This window comes from Haemorhous mexicanus, chromosome 2 (assembly GCF_027477595.1).
Source record: "Haemorhous mexicanus isolate bHaeMex1 chromosome 2, bHaeMex1.pri, whole genome shotgun sequence".
Lineage (NCBI taxonomy): Eukaryota > Metazoa > Chordata > Aves > Passeriformes > Fringillidae > Haemorhous > Haemorhous mexicanus.
In genome coordinates, this window is record NC_082342.1 from 45,614,631 (window position 1) to 45,636,570 (window position 21,940).

Sequence of the window (21,940 nt, forward strand, 5' to 3'; positions counted from 1 at the left end):
ACATGTATAGGGAGCAGAGTGTCCCATTTCTGCTGCCTTACATTATCTTCTCTTTTTGCTCTCTCTTCAGAGCTTAATAATGCCAATTTTTCTGCATAAACTCGTGCATATGCAAAAAAGAGGTGGAAGGCCTGAGTAAGAACATGACTGATACACTCAGGTTCTTTCCTAACCATCAGGATAAGATAAGCACACAAGACCTTGTCTGTACCACGCCTGCTTACAGGAGAGGCAGCTCAGAGATGAATACACACATGTAAGTACAATGCACATTTTGAAAAAAAATCTCATTTCCAGACATGCAAAAATGTTCCACCTCATCTGTAAAAAACAGTAGGTACTTAGTGCTTGGTTTAGGTTCCCACACCAACACAGCATTCCAAATTCCAAATTCTTGGGAGTAGAGAAAGCAAAGTTTTCAGCAGCCTATTTCTAGTACTAGTGGCCTCTTCAGCATGCAACACCAACCACACAGAGCAGTCAGACTACTTGTCCTCATGATGCCCAGGTTCTTCCAGGATTTTTCTTTGTTTCAAGTTTATTGGCCAGACCTTGGTGTGAGATAAATTTTTGCAGTCCCAAGGTGTTTTTTTTACCCCGCCCTGCATCAGTGGAAAAATTAGCCTCATACTTTCTAAGCTGCTTTCTCAAGTTTCAGGGTTTTTTGCTATTATCATTTTTCTTTCCTCAAAGATAAAATTATTTTTCAAACTTACCCATAAGTCTGTAAACACTGAATCCCAGGGCTCGCAAATGCTGTTAACTGTGTCACTCATAGTGTTGTCAGGAGTGACAAGAAAATGAAAGAAAAGACACCCTCCATATAATAACTTCTGGGCTACATCTATATTAAGTGGTAAAATGAGGTAGAAATTGATCAGACATGGTGTGACTCATGTCTTCAAACACAACTATTACCCTGTAAAACAGAGGGGCCACAACAAACTACACATCAGAAACAGTCTGGGGCCTGTGCTAGCTCCAAACTAGCCATGCTAAAAATGTGATGGGTGCAAACAACCTTGTGCCTATGCCTTGACTTACATACAGCCCATTGAAAAGTCTCTGCTGACAATTCTGGAAGCACAGACTTCCTTTTTAGAGGGTCTGATCCTGCAAGAGCGCGCATTTAAGCTTCGTTTATTTGGTTCACGGGTGGACAACAACAGTGCCAAGAATCAGGAACACAAAATGAGACAATATAGTGCCTGATTCCTACAGTCTAAAGAAAAGTTTATTACTGTTTTTCACAAAGCATGACCTAAGGACTAGATCAGGACAAAAATATTGATTGAAAGGAAGCATTTTTATAGCTGCCAAGATCAGAAGTATTTAAAAAAAAAAGGTTTCTTCAGGTGAGGAAAGGGACCTGGAAAATCAGTTTTATCTGCCACAAAACACCATTTTGTACAATTAGGCTATATTCCTGAACAAAAACTATTAAAATGAAAAAATCCCCTGTTGTTACCGGTCACAGAAAAATTGGATGTTATATGATTCTGCTGAAAATGATCTAACAGGAAGATACACTAATTCCATGAACCTAAAAGCTATTTTTAGCTTTCAGTGCTACAGATGAGTTGCAAAATCTGACCCTGTGTTGTTACAGGCTCAGACCTTCTCTAATTAAGCTCTGACTAGTTATCAAACTGACAGTTGAGGAAAACAGAACTGAATTTTTCTTGGTATTATAAGAGATAGGAAATTTTTTTTTTTTTTGGCATGACATATATGCTCAAAATCAGCTCAACGTGGAGAGAAATCTGTGGGGTGAAACAGAGACGAGGTTGCAGGCAAAGAATGATGATAAAAACCCAAGCCCCAGGCTGGAGGAGGTGTTCAGTTTGGCAGCACAAAGCTCAGCAACATGCAGGGGATTATTTTATTTAACAGGGCTATTTAGGCAAAAATTTTCAACTAAGATTTATCCTATCAAGTCTAAAAATGACAGGAACCCTGCAACTAATAAAAGATGTGCGTGTAAACACACACGTGTAAGGGCAAACCAAAACCACTCTGCCATGTCTGTCACCTATTTTATTATGAAGACATGAATGGACTTTATCGAGTGCTCAGGGCAAAACCTAAGATTGTAAATTTAATAAAGATGCATGCATACAAAACACAAGTCAGATTTACACAGCACCAGTACTGTCTTTGGAAATGTGGTGTAGAGTGTGGAGGTTATTGAAGTCAGAACTGCTGTGCTGAGCAAACAGCAGCAGCCTGAGAGCAAACCAGCTTCCCCAGCAGGGAGGAAGGACTATCTCTCTGATGGCCTGTGCCTGAGGCTGCAGAGTCAGAAGGAAACTAAGCATTGCTAAAAGGAAGTGTGGAGATCCCAAGTGCTCCAATCATCACTGCCACCTAAGAAGGAAGGCAGGGATGAGAACAGCGACAAGCTTTCTCACACCCACCAGACCAGTGGCTCAGTGTGGTCTGAAGCTGATTTTTGTTCCTTCACCTTCCTGGTTTTGAATCCGGGATTGTTGTTCTCTTTTTTGTGGGCATGCAATTTCTTACACTAGAGTGGACCCAGGTAAATCTGGCAGGCACAGGGAAGGTGAGCATCCAAATAAAAGAGCACAACAGAGAAACCTCTTTGCTCATCACTCTTGGTCTGACCATGCAGCCCACCCTGCCTGCAGTGTCCCACAATGGAAGCTGGAGCACCACCTGCTTCTGCAGTGTCTTTTAGAAGTTAATTTTGTGGCATTTTACAATTGATGTGCCTGTCTTTGAGGTGAGAAGGCTTTAGGCTGTGAGTAGGCGTTCGAGCACTGGTGGAGCCTGGCCTGGAAGCCAGCACCCTCCCTTAGGTCATGATGCTGTGTCCAAACCCACGGAAATTGCAACTGCACGCGCAACCATCTTCACTGAGGACATGCAAAAATCGGTGCTTGGGTATCACAACCCAACACAAGGAAAGTTTGCTGTGGAAAGATGCAAGCTAATGTGCTTCTAGATTCCATGCTGAATCGAAGGAGGAGCCTAGGAAACCTGGGAGCCCAAAGATGGACTGAGCTGACAAAAGAAAACTCATTAAAGGACACATTCCAAGGGCTAGGGTAGGCAGGCTGGCAACTGTCAGGCAGACCTGCCTAAGATGCGTAACCTGGCAGGTGACACTGATGCCAAAATGATTTTTTGCAACACCACCACCCATAACACAGCCCTGGTGATGCCTGAACCACCAGACCCAGTTCCATTCACTACCATAGAGACATTGCAAAAATTTAGGAAAATCTGGGGCAGTTCTGATAAGAACATCAAAAACACTGAGGAAATTAAATAGCCTGATAAGATTAAAAGCTAAATAGGGACATCTTTTGGATAAGATTAAAAGCTAAATAGGGACAGCATTGCTTGACTAAGCAAAAAGCAAAGCAGCATGAATGCACACTGCAAATACCTAAGGGAGATATACACCCACAACAAAATGAACAGACTTCTTTACCATAAATCAATAAGAAATATAATTGCAGGCAATGGTATGGCATTTAAAAAAAAAGAAATATTAACTTATTATGAAAGAAAAAATGTCTTTGCAACAGTGATTTATTAGTCCGTGGTTAAATGTTCTGTATGTGCTTGTTATATTTAAAAATTATACCAGATGATCAAGTAATGAATTCACAACACAGAAAATTCTTGTCCTGAAGGAAAGTTGACTGAATCACCTCACATCAGAATTCTAGGTTTGTCTGCATTAGACATTACTGGGAAAATAAAAGCGCCTAAATTTAGATTCAGTAATCTTAAAACAATCAGAATCATCTGATCCAGAGATGTAAGTAGTCTACAGCAGTTACAGCTGCTGCAACAAACAAGGCAAAGATTTATTATGTAAGCAATTAAACACCCATTATACACAATGCATTGTGTTCCCTGGCTTGCCAAGAATGACAAAAACACGTTGAACAGTGCTAAGGCTGAAAGAGACTCTGCAACCCAAACTCAGCTAGAACAGTACAAGAGTAGGATTGTGCTGCCAGGGTTTGCAAGGTGCTGACACACAGTTAAATAAATAGTATTGGAGGAGCACAGAACATGAAGTTGTGCCTTAGAGCCTCTCTCTACAGAAGGCTGTGAAGACACGCAATCCTTGTTTTGATTTAAAAGACAACTTGCAACCAACACCTGCTGTGATGGATTTTCACAAGTTCCTCAGTGCAGCTGGAGGTCTAGCATGTTTCAATGCACCATACCACTTTTGGTATTTGCTTCTGACAGACTTCCAGAGGAAGCAGACTGACTTCCTACTCTTCTCCAACACAGTTGGTACACTTTAATTAAGCTGTGCACCTTTGTCTTCTGTAGAAAATCTAGAGCAGAGGCTGCTAAACAGAAATAGGGCCTGGGAAGAACAGGCCATTTCCTCTTCCCTTGTTGCCATGCTTGTAAGTCTGACTAGTGCTGCCACATTGAAGAACCAGGAGTAATCAACTAACACCTCTCTGCAGCATCGCAATAGAACTAAACTTTTTACAGAATCAAACACAGACCCTCTCTTTTCCCAAAAAATTTTCCATTTTAACTAAATTTTTAGAACACACCCTCCAGATTTACCAAACCAAGTTCTTCATATGTTATGAACATTTCAAATGCCAAAATTCTTCAACTGTTGCTGAAGTGGAAGTAAAGGACAGAAGATGGATTTACAGAGACAGAATTCCATCCTCAAGTCAGCAGTCTAAAACAGTCCTGCTTTTCACACAAACAGCTCATGTGATCGACAGGTTAAACAATGAGTGCTGTTAAAAAAGTCTGACAGTGTAAACTCACCTCATGTTCATGCACACTGATGTGCTGGTTAGGGTTAGTCAACCGGGAAGAATGGATGGACTCACCCTCCTCTTTAGTGCAGATACAAAAGAGGATCACAAGTCTACCAGCAGCACGGATTGGGTGTTTATGTTGGCTCAGTTTGCTACTGCATTTGCCATCTCTTCTTCTGGTGTCTTCTTAATGGTCAACTCCCAGCAGGCAAATTAGCTACAAGGCCTTTCTATGTCTTCTAACAGAAACTGAATTAAAGCTGTGACTGGTCTGTCTCTTGTACGGTGTCAAAACACCAGGTCCAAGCTACTTATATTTTCTGATTATTTGCACAGACATGGGAAGCAAAGGGAAAAGAATGGTCTTTGCTCTCTCCCAGGTTATGCTCATTATGGCACATAAAATGTACCCCTCCATTTCATGCACTATGATTTTTGGTGTTGGATCCATCCTAACTTTCTGCTACCTACACGTATTTAATGTTAATTAAAAATATTGCTTTATAGATACCATGAGAAAGCTGTCCAACACACCTGGTAAGTAAAATTATGGATTTTAACACCAGCAAGCTCTAAAAAAAGCCTTGAGTATTAAATCTTTTTAAAAACTGATTGACCCAGAGTCGTTTTAATAAACAATACTTTAAATATCTTCCATCCATTTTCTAACCAAAATTCATTCTAAAGATTCCTAGACTACTAGGAATCATTGATTTGTTTCCCTAATTAAAACAACTACATAAGAATTTCCCAAGTTTGGGAATGGGTTTAATTTTTTACGTTTCCCACAGAACAATTTTGCCTTAACCAGTATCACGAACTGGAAGTCTGGCTCACTGGAAGTCTGCTTTTCTTGGACTCTGTATTTTTGTTTAACAGAGATTGCTTGACTATAACTGACATTTGAAGAATATGGAAAAGATTAGCTTTCACACTGAATTTTTTTATGTATCTGGGTATATTATGACTAAAATGTGACTATGAACCAGGAAGCAATATAGGCATGTGTCCTGGTTTCAGCTAGGTTGGAGTTAATTTCTTCTCAGTAGCTGTTACAGTGTGAATTTGGAAAGAGAATGGTGTTGAAAAAACACAGATTTAGGTTTTTGCTAAGTCATGTTCATCCTAAGTCAAAAACTCTTTTTTTCTCTTCTAATATCACGCTTTGCCAGTGAGGAGGCATGCAAAACAAACTGGGAGGGAGCTGGGACAGCTGACCCAAACTGACCAAAGGGATATTCCACACCACAGAACCACACTTTTTGTTTACTATTTATTATCATCATTATTACTGTATTTTAATTTATTTTCAATTATTAAACTCTTCCTACATCAACATACAAGTTTTACTTCAATCCTCCTCCCCATTCCAGCAGGGTGGAGAGAGGAGGGGCATGAGTGAGTAGCTGTGTGGTGCTTAATTTCCATCTGGGCTTAAACCACAACACCATGAAAGCTAACAGGGCAGATGATTTACTGTGAATCTTCACACATGCCCTCCCTTAGTCAAATACAGTGGCAAGATCATGGCCAGTTGCTATGATACCATGGCTCCCTTCATTCAATTAAAATACTGAAGTCACTGTTCTACCAGTATATACACTTTCCAACAACTGCAACATTCCCGACTCTAATCTGCTATTCTTACATGCTGTGATCTCATTTCTAATATGAATGCATGCTTCTTGCCATTTGCCTTTTCCAATTTACTTTTGGTGTATTGGGTAAGAAATCATCTTCAGTCTTAATGAGGCTTGTGAATCTCTGTTTATTTTTGTCTAACACAGGTAAGTAACTCTCTTGTAGCGCACATGATGATCTTTTCCTGTTGGTGTCATTTATTCCTCTAACTTATCTTGGACAAGTGGAAATTTCCTCTGGGTCACTAATTTCCTCAGGAATTCTTTAAACAGGTAAGTTCTGGCTGCAGGAAATGCAGTTCTGCAAAATCTAAAGCTGTCCTAAATGAACCCAAATGCCTCTAAGTATTTTTAGAATCAAGTATTTGAGACAGGACAGGACACTGGATTTTAAAATCAAACATTTATGTTTGTACAGTCTTTTGAAGGTGCAAAGTGCTGCATTTCCTCATTCTTGGCCACCACGAGTTTGGTAAGTTCTCATCCAGTGAATAGCACAGGACTGGAGTTAAGATGTAGCATTTTCAGCAGGAATTGGACATTAACAGGACTACTTCTATGTTAAGACAGATCAATGACAACAACCTGCAAAGAAGCCACACTTTAACTGAGCTGTCAACAAATCAAGGACAGAGGAGAGCAAATGGCCAGTTCTCCCTCATGCTGTTCAAACAACAAAACTGCCAGGCACACATGCTTGCAGCTGAGAAAACACAGGCATTAAGGTCTATTTTCCTTTCTGATTAAAACAGTTTTTTATCAGTTGAAGTCTGACAGCTTCTGGGAGCTTCTGTGTGTTTCTATGGTCCCACTGCTTCTGGTTCTCCCTTGCAAGGAGGTCTGTATTTCCCTGGCCATAACTCAATTCCTCATTAACGTTCCCAGTCAACTCTTTTCACTTTTGAAATATATTCAAACCCAGTCCTCAAATTCACAGCCAGAGGTTTTGCCAAAAGAGGCTGATCTAGCAAAATGATCTTACTTTTGTCTTGCTTTCCACCTGATCCATAACTGCCCTCCCTACTTTCCTGGACACAGGCTTCCTTATTTCAAGTCCATTTCCTCTTTAAAATCTCCCATTTGTTTTCCTCTTTTCCTTCTGAACCATGCCACCATGACTCTTCTGGGTTACCCAAATCCTTCCTTCTCTTCATTGCCTCGTTAAAAACATTTCCCTATTGCCATTCACCCTCTGCAGTCCGAGTGAAACTACATTCATGTGACTGTTAAGAACAAGTGACATGTGAATGCCTTCCTAGTAAGGAGGGAAGGCTCCTTCTTTCATGGTGTGCTTTCCAAGTTTTATACTGTTAGTCACAGCCTCTCTGTCCTTCAGTTTTGTAATTTTTCCTTTTGTTTTCAAGAATATTTGCTTCTCTGGAGCTTCACCTACCTCTCCCACCATGGCATTTTAGTGTTTCTGCTGCCTTCCCTCTCTCTGTGGACTTGACTCTTCCATTATGTGTGTTTGCCTTACCCACAAAAACCTTTATTTCTGAACTTGGACTTATCTTACTGTCCTCCTTTGCCTTTGCTGCTGCCACTGTTTCATTGCCATTCCTGTATGATCCTGTATCAGTCCTTCCCTCTAGTACTTGCAGCATCCTCTAATGCCAAGCTGGCAAGTTATTCCTCTTCTCCCTGAAACCTCTGAATTTTGAAAGGCTTTAAAAATTAAGACACAAAACAGGGAGACTCCCAATGAAGTTTAAAATTTAGAGAGTCACATAGCAGAGGGATTGGGACCCATCTTAGTGTCTGCGACAAGAGTAAACCTGGAAGGGGCAGCAGACCTTTGGAAGACCTGCCAAGAGAAGGAGTACGTTAGGGCCACAGCCTAGGGGACACCGGGGGACAATGCAGTCTGGGACATCTGACTGTGAAGCACTGGGTCATGTCAGGTTTGGCTGCTCTGGCTGCACCCCAGGCTCCCCGTGACTCACGTGCTGCAGTCAGCCGGTTCATCTCACACTTGAAAACCTGCAAGTTTTCCCACCCTGGAGGAAAAGAGACTGGGCAGACAAGACTTAGGAGTTAGTCAGTAAAGGTTTAGGGTTTTGGAAGGTGTGACAGGATGCTGAAAGCAGAAAAAGCTCTTGGGTTTGATGCAAATGTCGGCATGAATCTTTTAATTAGAAATTTTGGCAGTCCCTGGAGCAGCCAGTGCTGCCTGTGAAACTGACCATCCAGACATGCCTTCTGAATTCAAGAATACCCTTTCCTTATTGCCAAGCTGACTCCCAGTTTTGCTTTTTTTTGCGTCTTTCACTATCTTTTGTTCTGCTCTGAGTGCTGGGAGAACCAGAATTTGCTGGCCTACCACACTGCTTTGCTTTTCTACCATGCCACCTTCCTTTCTTCATCAAACTTTGCTGAAGGACAGGTTAGGTCCTGTGAATTAAGCAGAAGGTTGAGGATTGCTGGATTCTCAGGAACCCTTATTAAATGGAAAGCATTCCTCCTCCCCATATAAATTTACTCTAAGATACTCCATGTCTCAAAATGCGTCAAGAAGTAATATCTCCTTTTAATGTGATGTAATCTTAAGTTGGTGGTTAAAAATTTTAACAGCTTCCAAACAAAAAAAAAAAATTGCATAGATAATCTCCTAAATTCCCTGCTTATGTGAAGTTGGAGAAGTAACACGCTAAAGATGTTGAGCAAGCCTTATCTAATTAGAACCTAGGACTTAATTACTTCTCCCCTGAAAGATGAGCCTCTAGGAGATAATTTTATGAAGATAGTATGCCTTAAGCAAAACACAGAAAATAGTTTTCTGTCAAAACTTAAGAAAATGGAAGTTTCATCAAATAGATTAACTGTTTTGCACATGGGTTGCATTTATAAAAAGTCTTTCCTGTCTAGAATAGACAGGCAACCAAAACTGAAATCAGAGAAAGTAGCAGAAGAATTGATAAAAGGTCACAATTAAGTTATTCTTTCTTCATTGTGAAATCTATTTAATGTTCAATCACTTTATTAACCAAGACATGCCATCCCACTCCATGCCATTTCTTTTGTACTCCCAGCAATTTACTGGGCTTCTTTCTGCAGATTATCTAATAGTAGGGAAGGTACAGACACACCATTATCACTCCTGTTGTCACATGAGATATATTACATGGAGTTTTAGGCAGAATATTTTGTCCTGGATACAGAAATGAATTATCTATCCATTCTGTGAAAGAAGTGACAAGCTAAACCAGAAGTACAGCAGCAGACTCATGTACCATCCAGACTGGCTTCAGCTTAGAATTAATCATTCCTTATGATCTTTATGGATCTGTGTTCCCACTGGTGAGTCTTTTTATGATTGTGTTAACTCTTAAGGGCATTTATTTATTGACTTATTTAAAAAAACCCTTAAGCCTGCTGCTGCACTACTTGTGCAGACAAGTGTAATAAAATACAGGGAACCAGTCGCTTAATTCAGAGTGATAGTAGTGAGTGCAAGTATCAGGATCAGCTTCTCATTTTTCCCACTTTCATTTTTTGATTGCTCTTCCAATTTTGTTTGTTTTCTTCTGAGTTTAATAGGCAAGTATTAAACTGTTTAAGCCTAGAGTTTGAGCAAACTTTGATCAACATTCTTAGTATGGAAAAGTGACTGAATTTTATTGTGGTGTCTTACCCCTGTTTGTGACTAATGCTCTCTTTTTGATCAGAGGTGTGGTGACCTATATACAGGGTGTTTAGCAGAAAGCTATTCCTGTAAAATTTCTAATATGGATCCAAATTCAAAGTTCCTCCCTGCTCTATTCCATTAAGTTTTTATGGCTCCCTTATCCAAAAAACATCATTTTTAACAAGCTAAAACTACTTAGGATTTAACACCTTGATATTTTGATGCATAAGCTTATCTTGGGACAAATGTTCCTATGTTCTCCTGTTTAATACCACATGTCCACAAGTATATATGTATGTATGTAAAAAAGATGTCTGTGTAACCTTACACCTTTATATACATGCATGTTTATACAAGTCATATACATATGTTCCTAGCTTTTTGGTAGCCCTTGTTTCCAATAATGATTTCAGTTGAAATTCCAAAGTATGGATTTCATTTAGGATTAATCAAGCAATCAGTACAGCAATAGGAATTTATTGCTATAAATGTTTAACAAATATGTGCCTTTTACAGGAAACTTAAAATAATGTTTCTAATTAGCAAATGGAATCCAACATTTTCTAGCTGTCTCATTAAAATGAAATTATATGCAGAGTTGGGAATTTTAATTCCAAACATTCACCTTTATTGTTGAAACATGTTCCTGAATGAGTTCCTAGACTATTTCACTAAATGTCCATGCAAATGAAGTTGTGAAGAATCCTAATAACATCCCTTTCCAGAATTATGACATTGAAAGCACTTCAGAAGGAAAAAGGGAATTATATAAATTTAACCTCCTCTGCTTCATGGACTTCTACACTGTTGTGAATGATTATGCCCTTAGCATAAAAATAATGTAACAAAAAAAAACCCCAAAAACCAAACAAATAAAAAACCCCAACTAAAAAACAACAACAAAAAAAACCACAAAAAAACCCACAAAAACCCAAATCCCACAAACAAACAAAAACAAACAAAAAACCACCACCCTAGAATACCTCAGTTCCTTGTATAATTCAATTTAATAATTCTGAGGCAACTCAAGAAAAGGATTAAAAAATACTAAGAAATAATGGCTTTAAGTGGTAATGGTAGGGAGGAGTTTCAAATAAATTTGCAATCACGTGAGGCTCCTTCCCTAATAGCTGTCTAGGTCTTGCTCCCGACCATTTCTGCGCTAGATCTGTGAGCCTTAGAGAAAAAAGCTATTTTTAAAGAGGTTCAAGGGAAACAATTCTCTATGTGGATACCCAGACCAAGCCAACAAACTGCAGAGCTACAGCTGGGTGCCTTCTAGGACTTTTTTAGGACACTTCTGACTCTTAGGCAACTTGAGGTCAGCAGTGGGAAGTGGGACACACACAACTCACTAACAACCTCCGGAGTCAGGTCCACCCTGGATCTCCCACTCCAGGGAGGGCTACAACTTTCTGAGGAAGAGCAGATCTGGGACAGGCAGCAGGCAGCAGCATGCAGGACCTGTCCTGTGCCTTCAAGATCACCATCACTGCTCCCCTTCCAGCCTTCTGAGTCCCTCAGACCCACAGAGGGGAGAGCAGAGGCAGAGGTGCCAAGACACAGAGGGTAAAGGAAGAGGAGGTGGAGGAGGAAGGTGGAGGGAGACAGCCCTGGCAAACAGAAGTTACTAAATGCTGTAATTAGATGGTCAGACTTTATTTCACAGATTTTTCTCCCCTGTCCTTTATCTTATATTGGGACAGTTAAATATTTACATGTATCCATATAGTTTTCAACCTTACACTGTTAAAGACCATCCCTTTATCTTTTTGGTCTAATTTTCCAGAATCAGTCTGAGTTCTAATCCCATTGAGCCCTTTCATCCTACATGGGATGTTTAATTCCTATACCTTGTTTCACAAAGGCAAATGTGATGCAAGTGCTACAAGTCTAATTTATGTCTTCTCTAGAAAAATAATCCCCTTTTGTTTCTCTAAATGGTATTGAAATGTGCAGTTAATGGAAAAACACAAGTATACAAAGATAGTGAAGGATGTTTCTACTAAGCTCTCTGGTGCCTTATTTGTGCCTCATGTAGAGTGCTGACCTAAGTAAAAGCTTGATCTGCATCAAATGTAGTGAACTTCACTGACTTCCTTGAAGATTTATTAATGAGAGGCCAAAGAGTCAGGCTGCAAGGCTGCTTGGCTGCATGAGTAACTGTGAGAAATTCACCCAGTCGTTCTGGCATGATGCACAGAAGATGGAGCTGATCAATAAATTCCAAATCACTTATTTTCTCTGGAAATTATAAGAGTCTGGTATACAAATAAACAACTACCATGCAGATCCAAATTCCAAACATAAGAAAAAGCACAGGAATTAGGAGATTTGTGCATATCTTGTGCATTTTGTTCCCAGAAGCAGACCTTTGTTGGAGAAGGTTATGAAGGGAAAGAAAACAAGACAATATAAAGGTCCCTAATTTCATCTCATAGAAAATACCATGGGTTTTTTTGCATGCTTCATTAATGCTCCCTGGTCTACTGACTAGAAACACACAGCCAGTCCAACCTTCAGGGGTCAGCAGTGCTCAGGAGATCTCTGAACTGCACTCTAGCAACTGTGGGGACCATGGAATAAGGGCTGACTCTGCTCAGAATTAATCCTGCACTTTTAGGCTGTATGGTTCAGAATCTGAAGAGCAGTTAACTGAAAATCAGCCCCCATCTCACAAATACCACCAATCACCAGGGCTCTTCTCTGAAATAAAGCAGTATTCCATTCAGAGGGTGCACTTAGAGATTATTCTTGTCAATAGATTTGCTAGATTGCAAATTCTCAGTTTACTCCCTAGTTTTGAAATTAGGTAAATACAACAGCCTTTTCTGAGCTTTCTAGTGCAGAGAGTCCTGTGTCTTATGAGTGATAACATTCATGTTTTGGAAAGCCGAATACTATCAGACTATCTGTATATTCTCTGGAATAAAACTTGCTAAATGCAGCAGGGTTTCTGTGGCTGTGCTGAAATACAAACAGTATAAAGAAAGGCTGCTGCTTCACTCTCATTTTTATGCCCAGTGGTCTTTCATAGACTGTTCTCCCTGAATTTGAGTTTTAGTAGATTATCTTCAAATTAGAGCTCAGGATGTACTTACAATTTAATGCCTTACTCCACTAGAAGCCTAACAATTTAAATACAAGGGAGCAAAATCTTTATAGCTTTGCTCTGTCTTGACAATGTGCTGTTTATGGACTCTTTTTAGCATACACAGGCATACATGCATGCAAAGCCAAGAGGTGGAAGTGAAATGACTCAAACAATTAATCTTTCCTGTTACAACATTACTGCTATTCCAGGCTTGCTTATTCTTGTTAAAGGACAGTGGATTTATTAAAAAGGGAATAAGAAGTGTGATGGATAGGAAAATATAATGATGACAGTATAATAAATTATTGCTTACCATTTCCTGAGTGTTTGCAAAATCTGCCTCTTTCGAGCTACACTGCACCAAAAGCATTATATTATTAATCAGGGCAATACAAAAGAAATACATATTTGTATCAAAATCTACTTAAGTGTACTGAGCATTCCTGCTCCCTAAAAGCAAAACCAAAATAAAAACAAACAAAAAATATATTTTCATCTTATTGAAATGGCACATGATACACTACTAATGCTTCTGCATATACAGAAGTATGTTGATATCTGATTAAAAATACAGTCTGAGCCTTAGCACGCTGTCTTGCATGCAGACTTTTATTGAATACATGATAAACTATTCTTTAGCAGAGAATCACAGCCATAACCCCTCAAGGTTTTTTTATTTGACCTCAGATGAACATGAAAAAGGGGTTCACAGAGCAGCCATTTCTTTGCTACTTCTGCAGCATCTCTCAAGGCAGTGGCAGTGCAGCTTTAGTGTAGAAAGTGCTAGTGCTTCTGAAACATGTAATTAGAGTAAATCTTGAACTGAACTTGACTTTATTTTATATTTAATGACACGATGTCAAAAATACTTTGATCTGCATTAATGCAGTTGCTGGAATAAAATTACTTTCAGTCATTTAGTGTTTTGATCCCACGTTTAGCTACACCATCTAGTCTTCAAGAACTGATGCTCTTTTACACTGCAAGCTGTGTCTCACCGCTATTACCCCTGGGAGACTTACCACAAGAGAGTAACATATCTTGAATCCAGGTTTAGCCACAAAGTAGTCATCGGATTTGAAGGTTATCTTTATGTGATTTGTCCTTGATGTTATTCTCGGAGGTACTTCCTTGTGTCCACACCACCGTCCTCGAATAACTGTACTGGTCTCTGACACATCTTCCACTTCCACAAAATCATACCTGAAAGAGTATGAAGAATTAGTTTCTGCTGACTCTGGTTACAGAAGGTGCTTGCAAATTGACAGGAGCACAGCTGGAGACACAAAGACATCTGTCCCCTGTTCTCCACTCCAAAACACCAGACTAAATATTACAAATGGTGGACAAGTTTGTGTGCCACTAAATACACTAAGCTGCAAGCTACTGCCTGAGTGCTCAAATGACTGATTTCTGTGCTCCTGGAACATGACAGTATTTGCTGCCACGTTAAAATAACAATAAGAGGCACTTGCATGTGCTTAGTATACAGTAAGCATACGCATTGTGTTTCATGTGGTGGGTAAATAATTTAGAGACCTGATAAAATATTATTTAAGGCAAGCTGCCCAACCTGAGCAGCTGCAAGCATTTGTGCACTTTCTGGTGGTCACCCAACTCCCTGCAGCAGCAGCAGCCAGAGGTGCCCGCCTGCTCTGTCGGTCAGAGGGCTAGAGAGGGGCAGCCACTGTGCCAGGAGCAAAGGGAGATGCTGGAGGGACACAGAGCAGTGCATGATACTGAAAGGTGCTTTTCTGGACTTTCCTTGTAGGTGGCACATTGCTCCTGTAGCTGGAAGGGAAAGATTTATGTCTAGCTTTCAAAGCACGCTGCCGCTCTGCGTGCTGCAGGGGGGAGTTCATGTGCATGCCAGGGAAAATGCAACAGCACATCTTGTTCTGTGAAAAGTCACATCTTGGCCAGGCACCCCTGCCACAGCAGTGGTCCCTGAGCCCAAAGAGGGTGCTGCCAGGAGCAGAAGGCACCAAACCCCAGGGATGAAGTGACACAGCGGCAGCATTCACTGCTCCAGCCTGTGCATTTGCCCGCTTGGGTATAAATGACCATATAAATAAATAAAAAAATAAATGAGTACAGTTATTGAGCTGGAGAATAAAGGGGACAGAGAATGAAGTTCTGCTTTTACTAAATCTATGACAAAATGTCTCTCAATATCTTTGGAGCCAGAATTAGGCCCCACACATTGCTGCCAGTGAGGCAGAGGTGATGACAAGATAGGCAGTTTGAGTGCCATCCTCACAGTACAGTTAAGACTTAAAACTCTGGAGGTCTTTACCAGGAATGTTTTCTATTATCCAAGCATCTGCTCCCTCCAAAGAAGGAGTTCAGGACTGTTGAGTGATTCTTGTTAGCAATGCACTGCTTCCCACCCCCAAGTCTGTGGGCCAAGCACCCTCCTCCCTGCCCAGTTGTGGGAGCTGAATAGCTCTGTAAATAACAGACCTGCTTTTCTTTTTCTGCTGAGAGCCCATGAGAAAAAAACCACAAGTACTATGTGGTTTGAGAAAATCAGCTCTGCTGCTTTTATATTCACCAACCCCAAATTGCACAGAACAGAAAATAACAGATCCACCATGACCACTTAAATCTGCCCAAGCTCTGCTAAAATATTCCTCTTCTGAAGCACACCAAAATTTAGTTCCAGGCAGAGGTAAACTTGTCTCAATCTCCCTCCACCATCCCAAGGTCCCACTGACTGGTGGCAATGGATGTGGTACCCAGCAGAGCTCCCAAGGATCCACCCCAACCCCCTGGGAAGCACAGAACTGTGAATGCCTATTGCAACACAAGGGGTTATGGTGTTCAGCAGGAGATAACCTTGTAAGCTTTGGTGAAAGCTGTCCTGACTGGTCTCCCCACTTTCAGAAGCCAGAAGCCAGACTAAGCAGCAAAACCAGGGAAAATCCATGGACTTTCAAGGATTATATCTGCTTTCCACAACAGAGGCTTTGCTGCAACGATCATAGAAGTAGGTCTATTCTCAGTTGCTTCTGTGCATCCAGGGAGCCTCAGAGGCTGGGTAATTTAATTGCTTTTCAGAATCATCTCTTATCAAGTGCCTGTGGAAATGCTAACAGCACTTCTTGAACATTCTGTAAGACCTTGAATATTTCCTCTCCTTCTTCAGAAGCTCTGAAGAAATATAGCTCTGCCAAAATATACCTTTTCATTCCTCAGCCTGAATGAATTTCAATCAGTTCAGTCTTAATAGAATGCAAATTACAATAATTAGCATTAATGAAAAATTGAAAGAAAACACTAGGAAGTTTCTGCAGAAAAAAGCTTAAGGTCAAAAGCAAATACAAAAGCAAGGTAAGGTGCAGAGGTCCTGAATTACTTGTCCAATATGCCTTCAAGCATATGCTCAGCTCTCGGCATTCATTTCAATTAAAACAGTCCTGGATGTCTCTCTAAAGCAGCACTGCAGGGATTGTCAGGGACTGAAGCTGCAGAAGGGATCTAGTTTTGAAAAATATATTGAGCATTAGCAAAACATCCAACTGCATATAGTATTTAAGAGACTTAAATTGCAATCTGTCTGACCAAAAAATTCCTCGCTCTGGAAGTAATACTACCCAAATAAAGGTCTTCCAGAAACTTTAGGGAAAGTTTTACTGCAAAAAAAGATGTGATATTTCTCCAGCACTATGGATGATGGAAGGTCTTTGCTTTTCTCTGCATTTTAAATTAGCTGCTCTGGAAAAAGCAAGCAGCCTGTCTTCCAAGATGCTCTCCAAGCACATAATGCCAGGAACAGCTTGGTTTTCCCTCACTGTGCCACCACCTTCAATGGCTTTTGACAGACAATACTTCATCTTTTTTTTCCACAGTAAATTAGCCCTCTGTTTCAAAGTTGCAATGCTTTAAGGTCAGCCACAGTTTATCCACTATGTAAATATTAACAGGCTGCTTCTGTGTGCATTAGGCTCTGAATCTGGGAAAGCATTTGGGGTACTGGGAGGTTACTGTTGTTACTGACTCTGCTGCTGATCTTGGACCAACATCACCAGAGCAGACCTGCCAAGGAGCAGGGAAGGAGAGCCAATTTTAGGCTGAATTCTTTTATTGCTACATGGAAAACAAACCTGCAGGTTTTTCTGCATTACTGATAGGTTCCCTCTATCAGTAATGCAGAAAATTTAACAAAAAAAAAAAAAAGGAAAAAAAATCCGTCCTCTAAAATGCCTGCAGAGATGCCAAGCCCTATGAACACAAATTAATTGACAAAGATAAGATAAGAAGAGGCTGGGTGTGCAGAAACACTAACAACCAAGTTCTGTGCATAGATAAGGTGTAAGTAACAACATGATCACGCAGAGTTGGAGGCTGAGACTTGAGCATTTCAAGTAAGCATCACAGCAATCTGCTTTTTGGAGGGCATGGGAATCCTGAGCCTGTTTTCTCCCACAGAAAAGAGAGCTCAATAAAAGAAATATAAACACATGGATTTATAGTGTTTTAGTGAATGCTGGCAAGATTCACCTCTGTACTCTACTAATGCAAAACAGTTTATCCACCTAGGTTAATCAGCCAGATCAGCTGAGCTTAAAGTCACTTTTGCTTAAAAGGGGAACCAAAGCAACTGGGATATGGTAGGGCAGGCTTTAACAGATTTACAGATACATCAGCATGCATCAGTACACTGACATTTGTGGACCTACACTGGAAAGTTTTAAAAGGAATTGTACCAGTGAAGAGTAAAAATAAAGATAAGCAAGTAATTTGAACATAATTCTATTTTTCAATACATTTTTATCTGTCCCTCACACCCCTGTATAAATGCTTACCTATTCACTCAAACCTTCTAGAGCCCTCCACCTACTGAAAAAGATGTTTCTTGCCTGGCTGAAATGCGACAGAAGTGATAGAGGCCAAAATCCTATTAAAGCAGCACCTATGTTAGCTGGATTTGAGCATACAAGTACCTTGTGCTTAAAACCTTATAGAAGGACTAAAACCTGACAAAACTGCTTCGGGTCCAGGACAGCTCAGTTTATTTATGAAATCAAAGACCAATTTCAGCTGGGAGGGCCTCTTAAAGGTCTGTCACCCTTGCAAGGACATCCTAAACCATCCAGAGATGCTCTGATTTTGCTTTGCAGTCTCATGCCAGTGAGCTCAAAGGTGTTCTTAAGAAGCCCTTTGCAAACTTTCACATGGCACTCACCTGCAGATCTCATTTTCGGGTTCCTCCAGCCCAAACTGATTATCAAAAGCCAGCTGGATCCTGGTGCTCTCTGGGGAGTGGAGCCGCCACGTCAGCAGGAGGTTCCTGGGGTAGCTGCTGGGGAAGCGAGGACTGTGGATGCAGCCATTCCCTGCCACGCTGATGGTCTCCTCCTTTCGGTACAAGTCTGTGAGGTGATTGCTCTCTGTTAGTAGTCACAACTTGTAGAAATTAGTATGTTGTTCCAGTTACAGGAAGGCAAAAAACACAACAGTTTATAACACAGCACAATTATTAGCATTTCAAGGCTATAAAATGTTGGGTCTAGGAGCAGTTATTATTAAACAGGAAGTACAGTGTATTTTCTCTTAATTCAATCCCATATTAAACAGTAAGAACAACAGAGCTCAAGTATATAGACTTTATTTTACAAGAAATGTACAATTATTTTTAACATTTATATTGATTATATAAGTTCATTCTCACCACTTTGGTTTTAAAACAGAATTTAATAAAAGCCTGAGCACAATGAAGTAAGACAGACTGAAATAAAAAATGTAAATAGTCCTGCTTCCTAAATTTTGTGCTCTGGGGAGCAATGCCCTTTAAACAAAAGCAGCAATGAAGGGCTGCAGGGAAGTGAGTATAGGTGAATTTAAATTTCTTTATTGCGCCTAAGTATTTCCTCCCAGAAACATGTGTAAGGTCATATTTTGATTTTATTTATATGGTTTGAACCATTTTCTGCCTATGGTCAGGTTTACTCAAACAGCTACTCCATACTTACACCGATATAACTGAGGCCAGATCCTATCCCATCAACCATTTAACTCAGTAACTTCAAGACAAATAGCCAAGTCTTTACTTAATTAAAATTCCACAACTTTTGCCTGAGCAAATATTCAATTGTTCCTAAAGTGTATACTTTTACCGAGGTAAAACCTCTGCTGCTGTAAATCCATGGCTCCAAAGATTACAGGAACTGTATCAAGACCCAGATCTCTCTAAGTCAGTATGTCTTCTCAGTTGTACCATGCACTTGCACTGCCCAGCTGTTACTGGAATTTGGGTCAGTTTGCATCAAAGAACTGTAAACAACCATTCTTACGTGCATTGACAACATTAGTATGAGGAAATTTTAAGGATCAGAAGGCTCCACCCAAGGCAACATTCAGATCACAGAAGGTTTCAGTTCCAAGTCAAGACATGCACCTCTGAGCCTCCACCTGTGGAACAGCTACCTGTGCTCCTCCCCCACATTATGTATGGGGATCTACATGAATGTGGACACTTGTTTTCATGTAAACACCCTGACTCTGGTGTCCTTATCTTAAACTGAACATCACTCTGCTGAATGCCACATCAACCTCCAGCTCCACTGCAAGCAATAGAAATAGAAAACTGGTTCCTTTTCCTGAATCTGGCTACTGAGGAAGAACAAATGGGGGAAAATACCTCCAGCAGGCCACTCTGTAAACGCTGGAAATACAAAACCAAATCAACCAGCCACAGCCATCTGTCACACACACTAATCTGTCTTCACCTTTAAAATAAAATCTAATGTGTGACTGAATTTTTCTGAGTTCTTTATATGAAATAAATATACTTGCTTTATAAATGCTCAGGAATCAGACAAACGGTACAAACTTTTTGATTAGTACATTTATTTTTCAGGTTGCTTTTCACTGGCTCCTGGCTGTAAATACCTCCCTGCATGCAGCTGTAAACAAAGCACAGTTGTCTAACCATTCATTGTATTCTTCTGACAGCACAGTAATTCTAGCCTCCAAACAACCTGAAACTCAGAAGGAAAAAGTCTATGTTTCTTATAAAACTATCTCCACAGACCTAATTGTGACATCTTTCTAGGATGCTTTCACAATCTGAGCCACCCTTTCTAAGCAAACACAGCCCTAGTTCAAAAAGTGCAGAACTAGTCAGTTTTGTTTCGTTCTGCTTTAACCAAACAATTTGCATTGGAAAAGTGCCAATTTGGTGAAAATAAAGACCACCCACCTATTAGTTTTGTTACGATTTTCATCAGGGACATCTATGCTGAAGTCTGTTTTGTATTTGCTTTTATTCTAAAAAAAATCCAAAAAAGACATCTGTGGGTTTTTTTTTCCTCTGATCTGGAATGAAACAAAATGTCCAGCCAACACTACTGAGCTCTTACTGAAATCCTGAGGACCTCTGAACTGTGAAAACACCCAGTACACTAAGAGGACACTATTTCACAGGACTTTATCCAAAACGTCCAAGAAAAGGGATAAAAATAAACCAGATTTGATGATAAGAAATTCTACGGAAAAACAACCATTCCCTAAGTCAGAACAAAAGTTACTGCAGTAAAACATGGCAAAACTCATCCTGTGCCTGAGAGTCCATTACTCTTCTCTCTTGAACAACAAACTATTGTCATTTTCCTTCTATCACCGTGCACTTCACTGTGTGGTTCAATCCAGTTCATGATTCTGAGGGAAAGGTTCCCTCTTCCCAGCAGTCCTAGCACAGGCTTTACTCTCGTGTCAGCAGCTGCTGAAATTAGAGTTCTGGGGACAGTATCTCTGAAATGTGCTCATACATACACCCCCAAACAAAACATCTGTGCACACAGCACACCAACTGAGCATGAACACTACTTTCTCTCTTGTACATCAAGAAGAGGGTCTGTCACAGTTTTTCATTTAAATTAAACTCTGAATTGCGCAGACTACAGTGCTCTGCCTGCAAGGCAGTCACACCTGACCAAGACTAGCGCTGAAATGTCATGGCTGGCACAGCTCTGCAGTATCCAAGTTGTACAGGTACATGAAGCAATAGGGCTGCATGTGTTATGAAGCTTATAAATCAAAGCACAGTGACTTGTTATTTCTATCATGGTAAACGCAGCAATTATAAAGTCATTGTAGAGGAAAGGCTGGAGAGAAGCATGGGGAGAAAATTCTCACTATACTAAAATAAGGGATATTCAAATATTCCACTCTGAGGAAAAGCCCTTTCCATAATGGAATAAAGTATGTTTGATAAGAATGGCCATAAATACTGTTTCTATAGCCCACATGGGATGAAATCTAAAGCTATTCAGAGCCTTCACCTGATGCTGGACCAGACTCTTCAGGAGCTCTGAAACAGCCTGATTCCCTCTCACCCTCCTCACCACTGACTAAATTACAACCTGAAGTGGCATAGCCAGCACTGTAATCAAACACCACAGAATTTTCTAAGGTGATTTTCATTAGGATTTCACAGATAGAACACAGTCAACACAGAGCTGCTCCCAGGAGGTTGGCTCCTCATGAATCATCAAGCATCTGGGAAACAACTTGAGGAGATGTAAGCAACTCTCATACCTTTTGCACCAACAAACCTACGAGACTAAAATAAGACAAGTATTGTCCTCATCAGATACACTGGGGGAACTCATAGAAATCACCCATTCACCAAAGGAAAAGTTGGGATAAAAAACACTTAATAAAAGATATGGACAAAGGCAAAGACAGTGTGCATCTTTCAAGGCACTGAAAGCCCATTTTGCAACACAACACAATGCAGCACTACACCGTGTCCTGGATGTCACATTCTAACTGTATTCCATAATGCTTTACCGGAGTA

General features: G+C 40.3%; 1 protein-coding gene across 4 annotated transcripts in view; it reads right to left on the reverse strand.

Moving 5' to 3' along the window:
- Positions 1 to 21,940, reverse strand: part of PDGFD (platelet derived growth factor D) — a 138,467-nt gene that overhangs the window by 41,085 nt on the left and 75,442 nt on the right. Inside the window, exons 2-4 of one of the 4 annotated variants that reach the window (XM_059838626.1) lie at positions 18,326 to 18,512; positions 14,160 to 14,340; positions 13,451 to 13,492 (exon numbers count right to left, since the gene is read on the reverse strand). In XM_059838626.1, coding sequence (XP_059694609.1) covers positions 13,451 to 13,492; positions 14,160 to 14,340; positions 18,326 to 18,512 — 410 coding nt within the window. Of the gene's footprint in view, positions 1 to 13,450; positions 13,493 to 14,159; positions 14,341 to 18,325; positions 18,531 to 21,940 lie in introns of all 4 variants that reach the window. The other 3 variants (XM_059838625.1, XM_059838629.1, XM_059838627.1) reach the window with 3 other exon arrangements.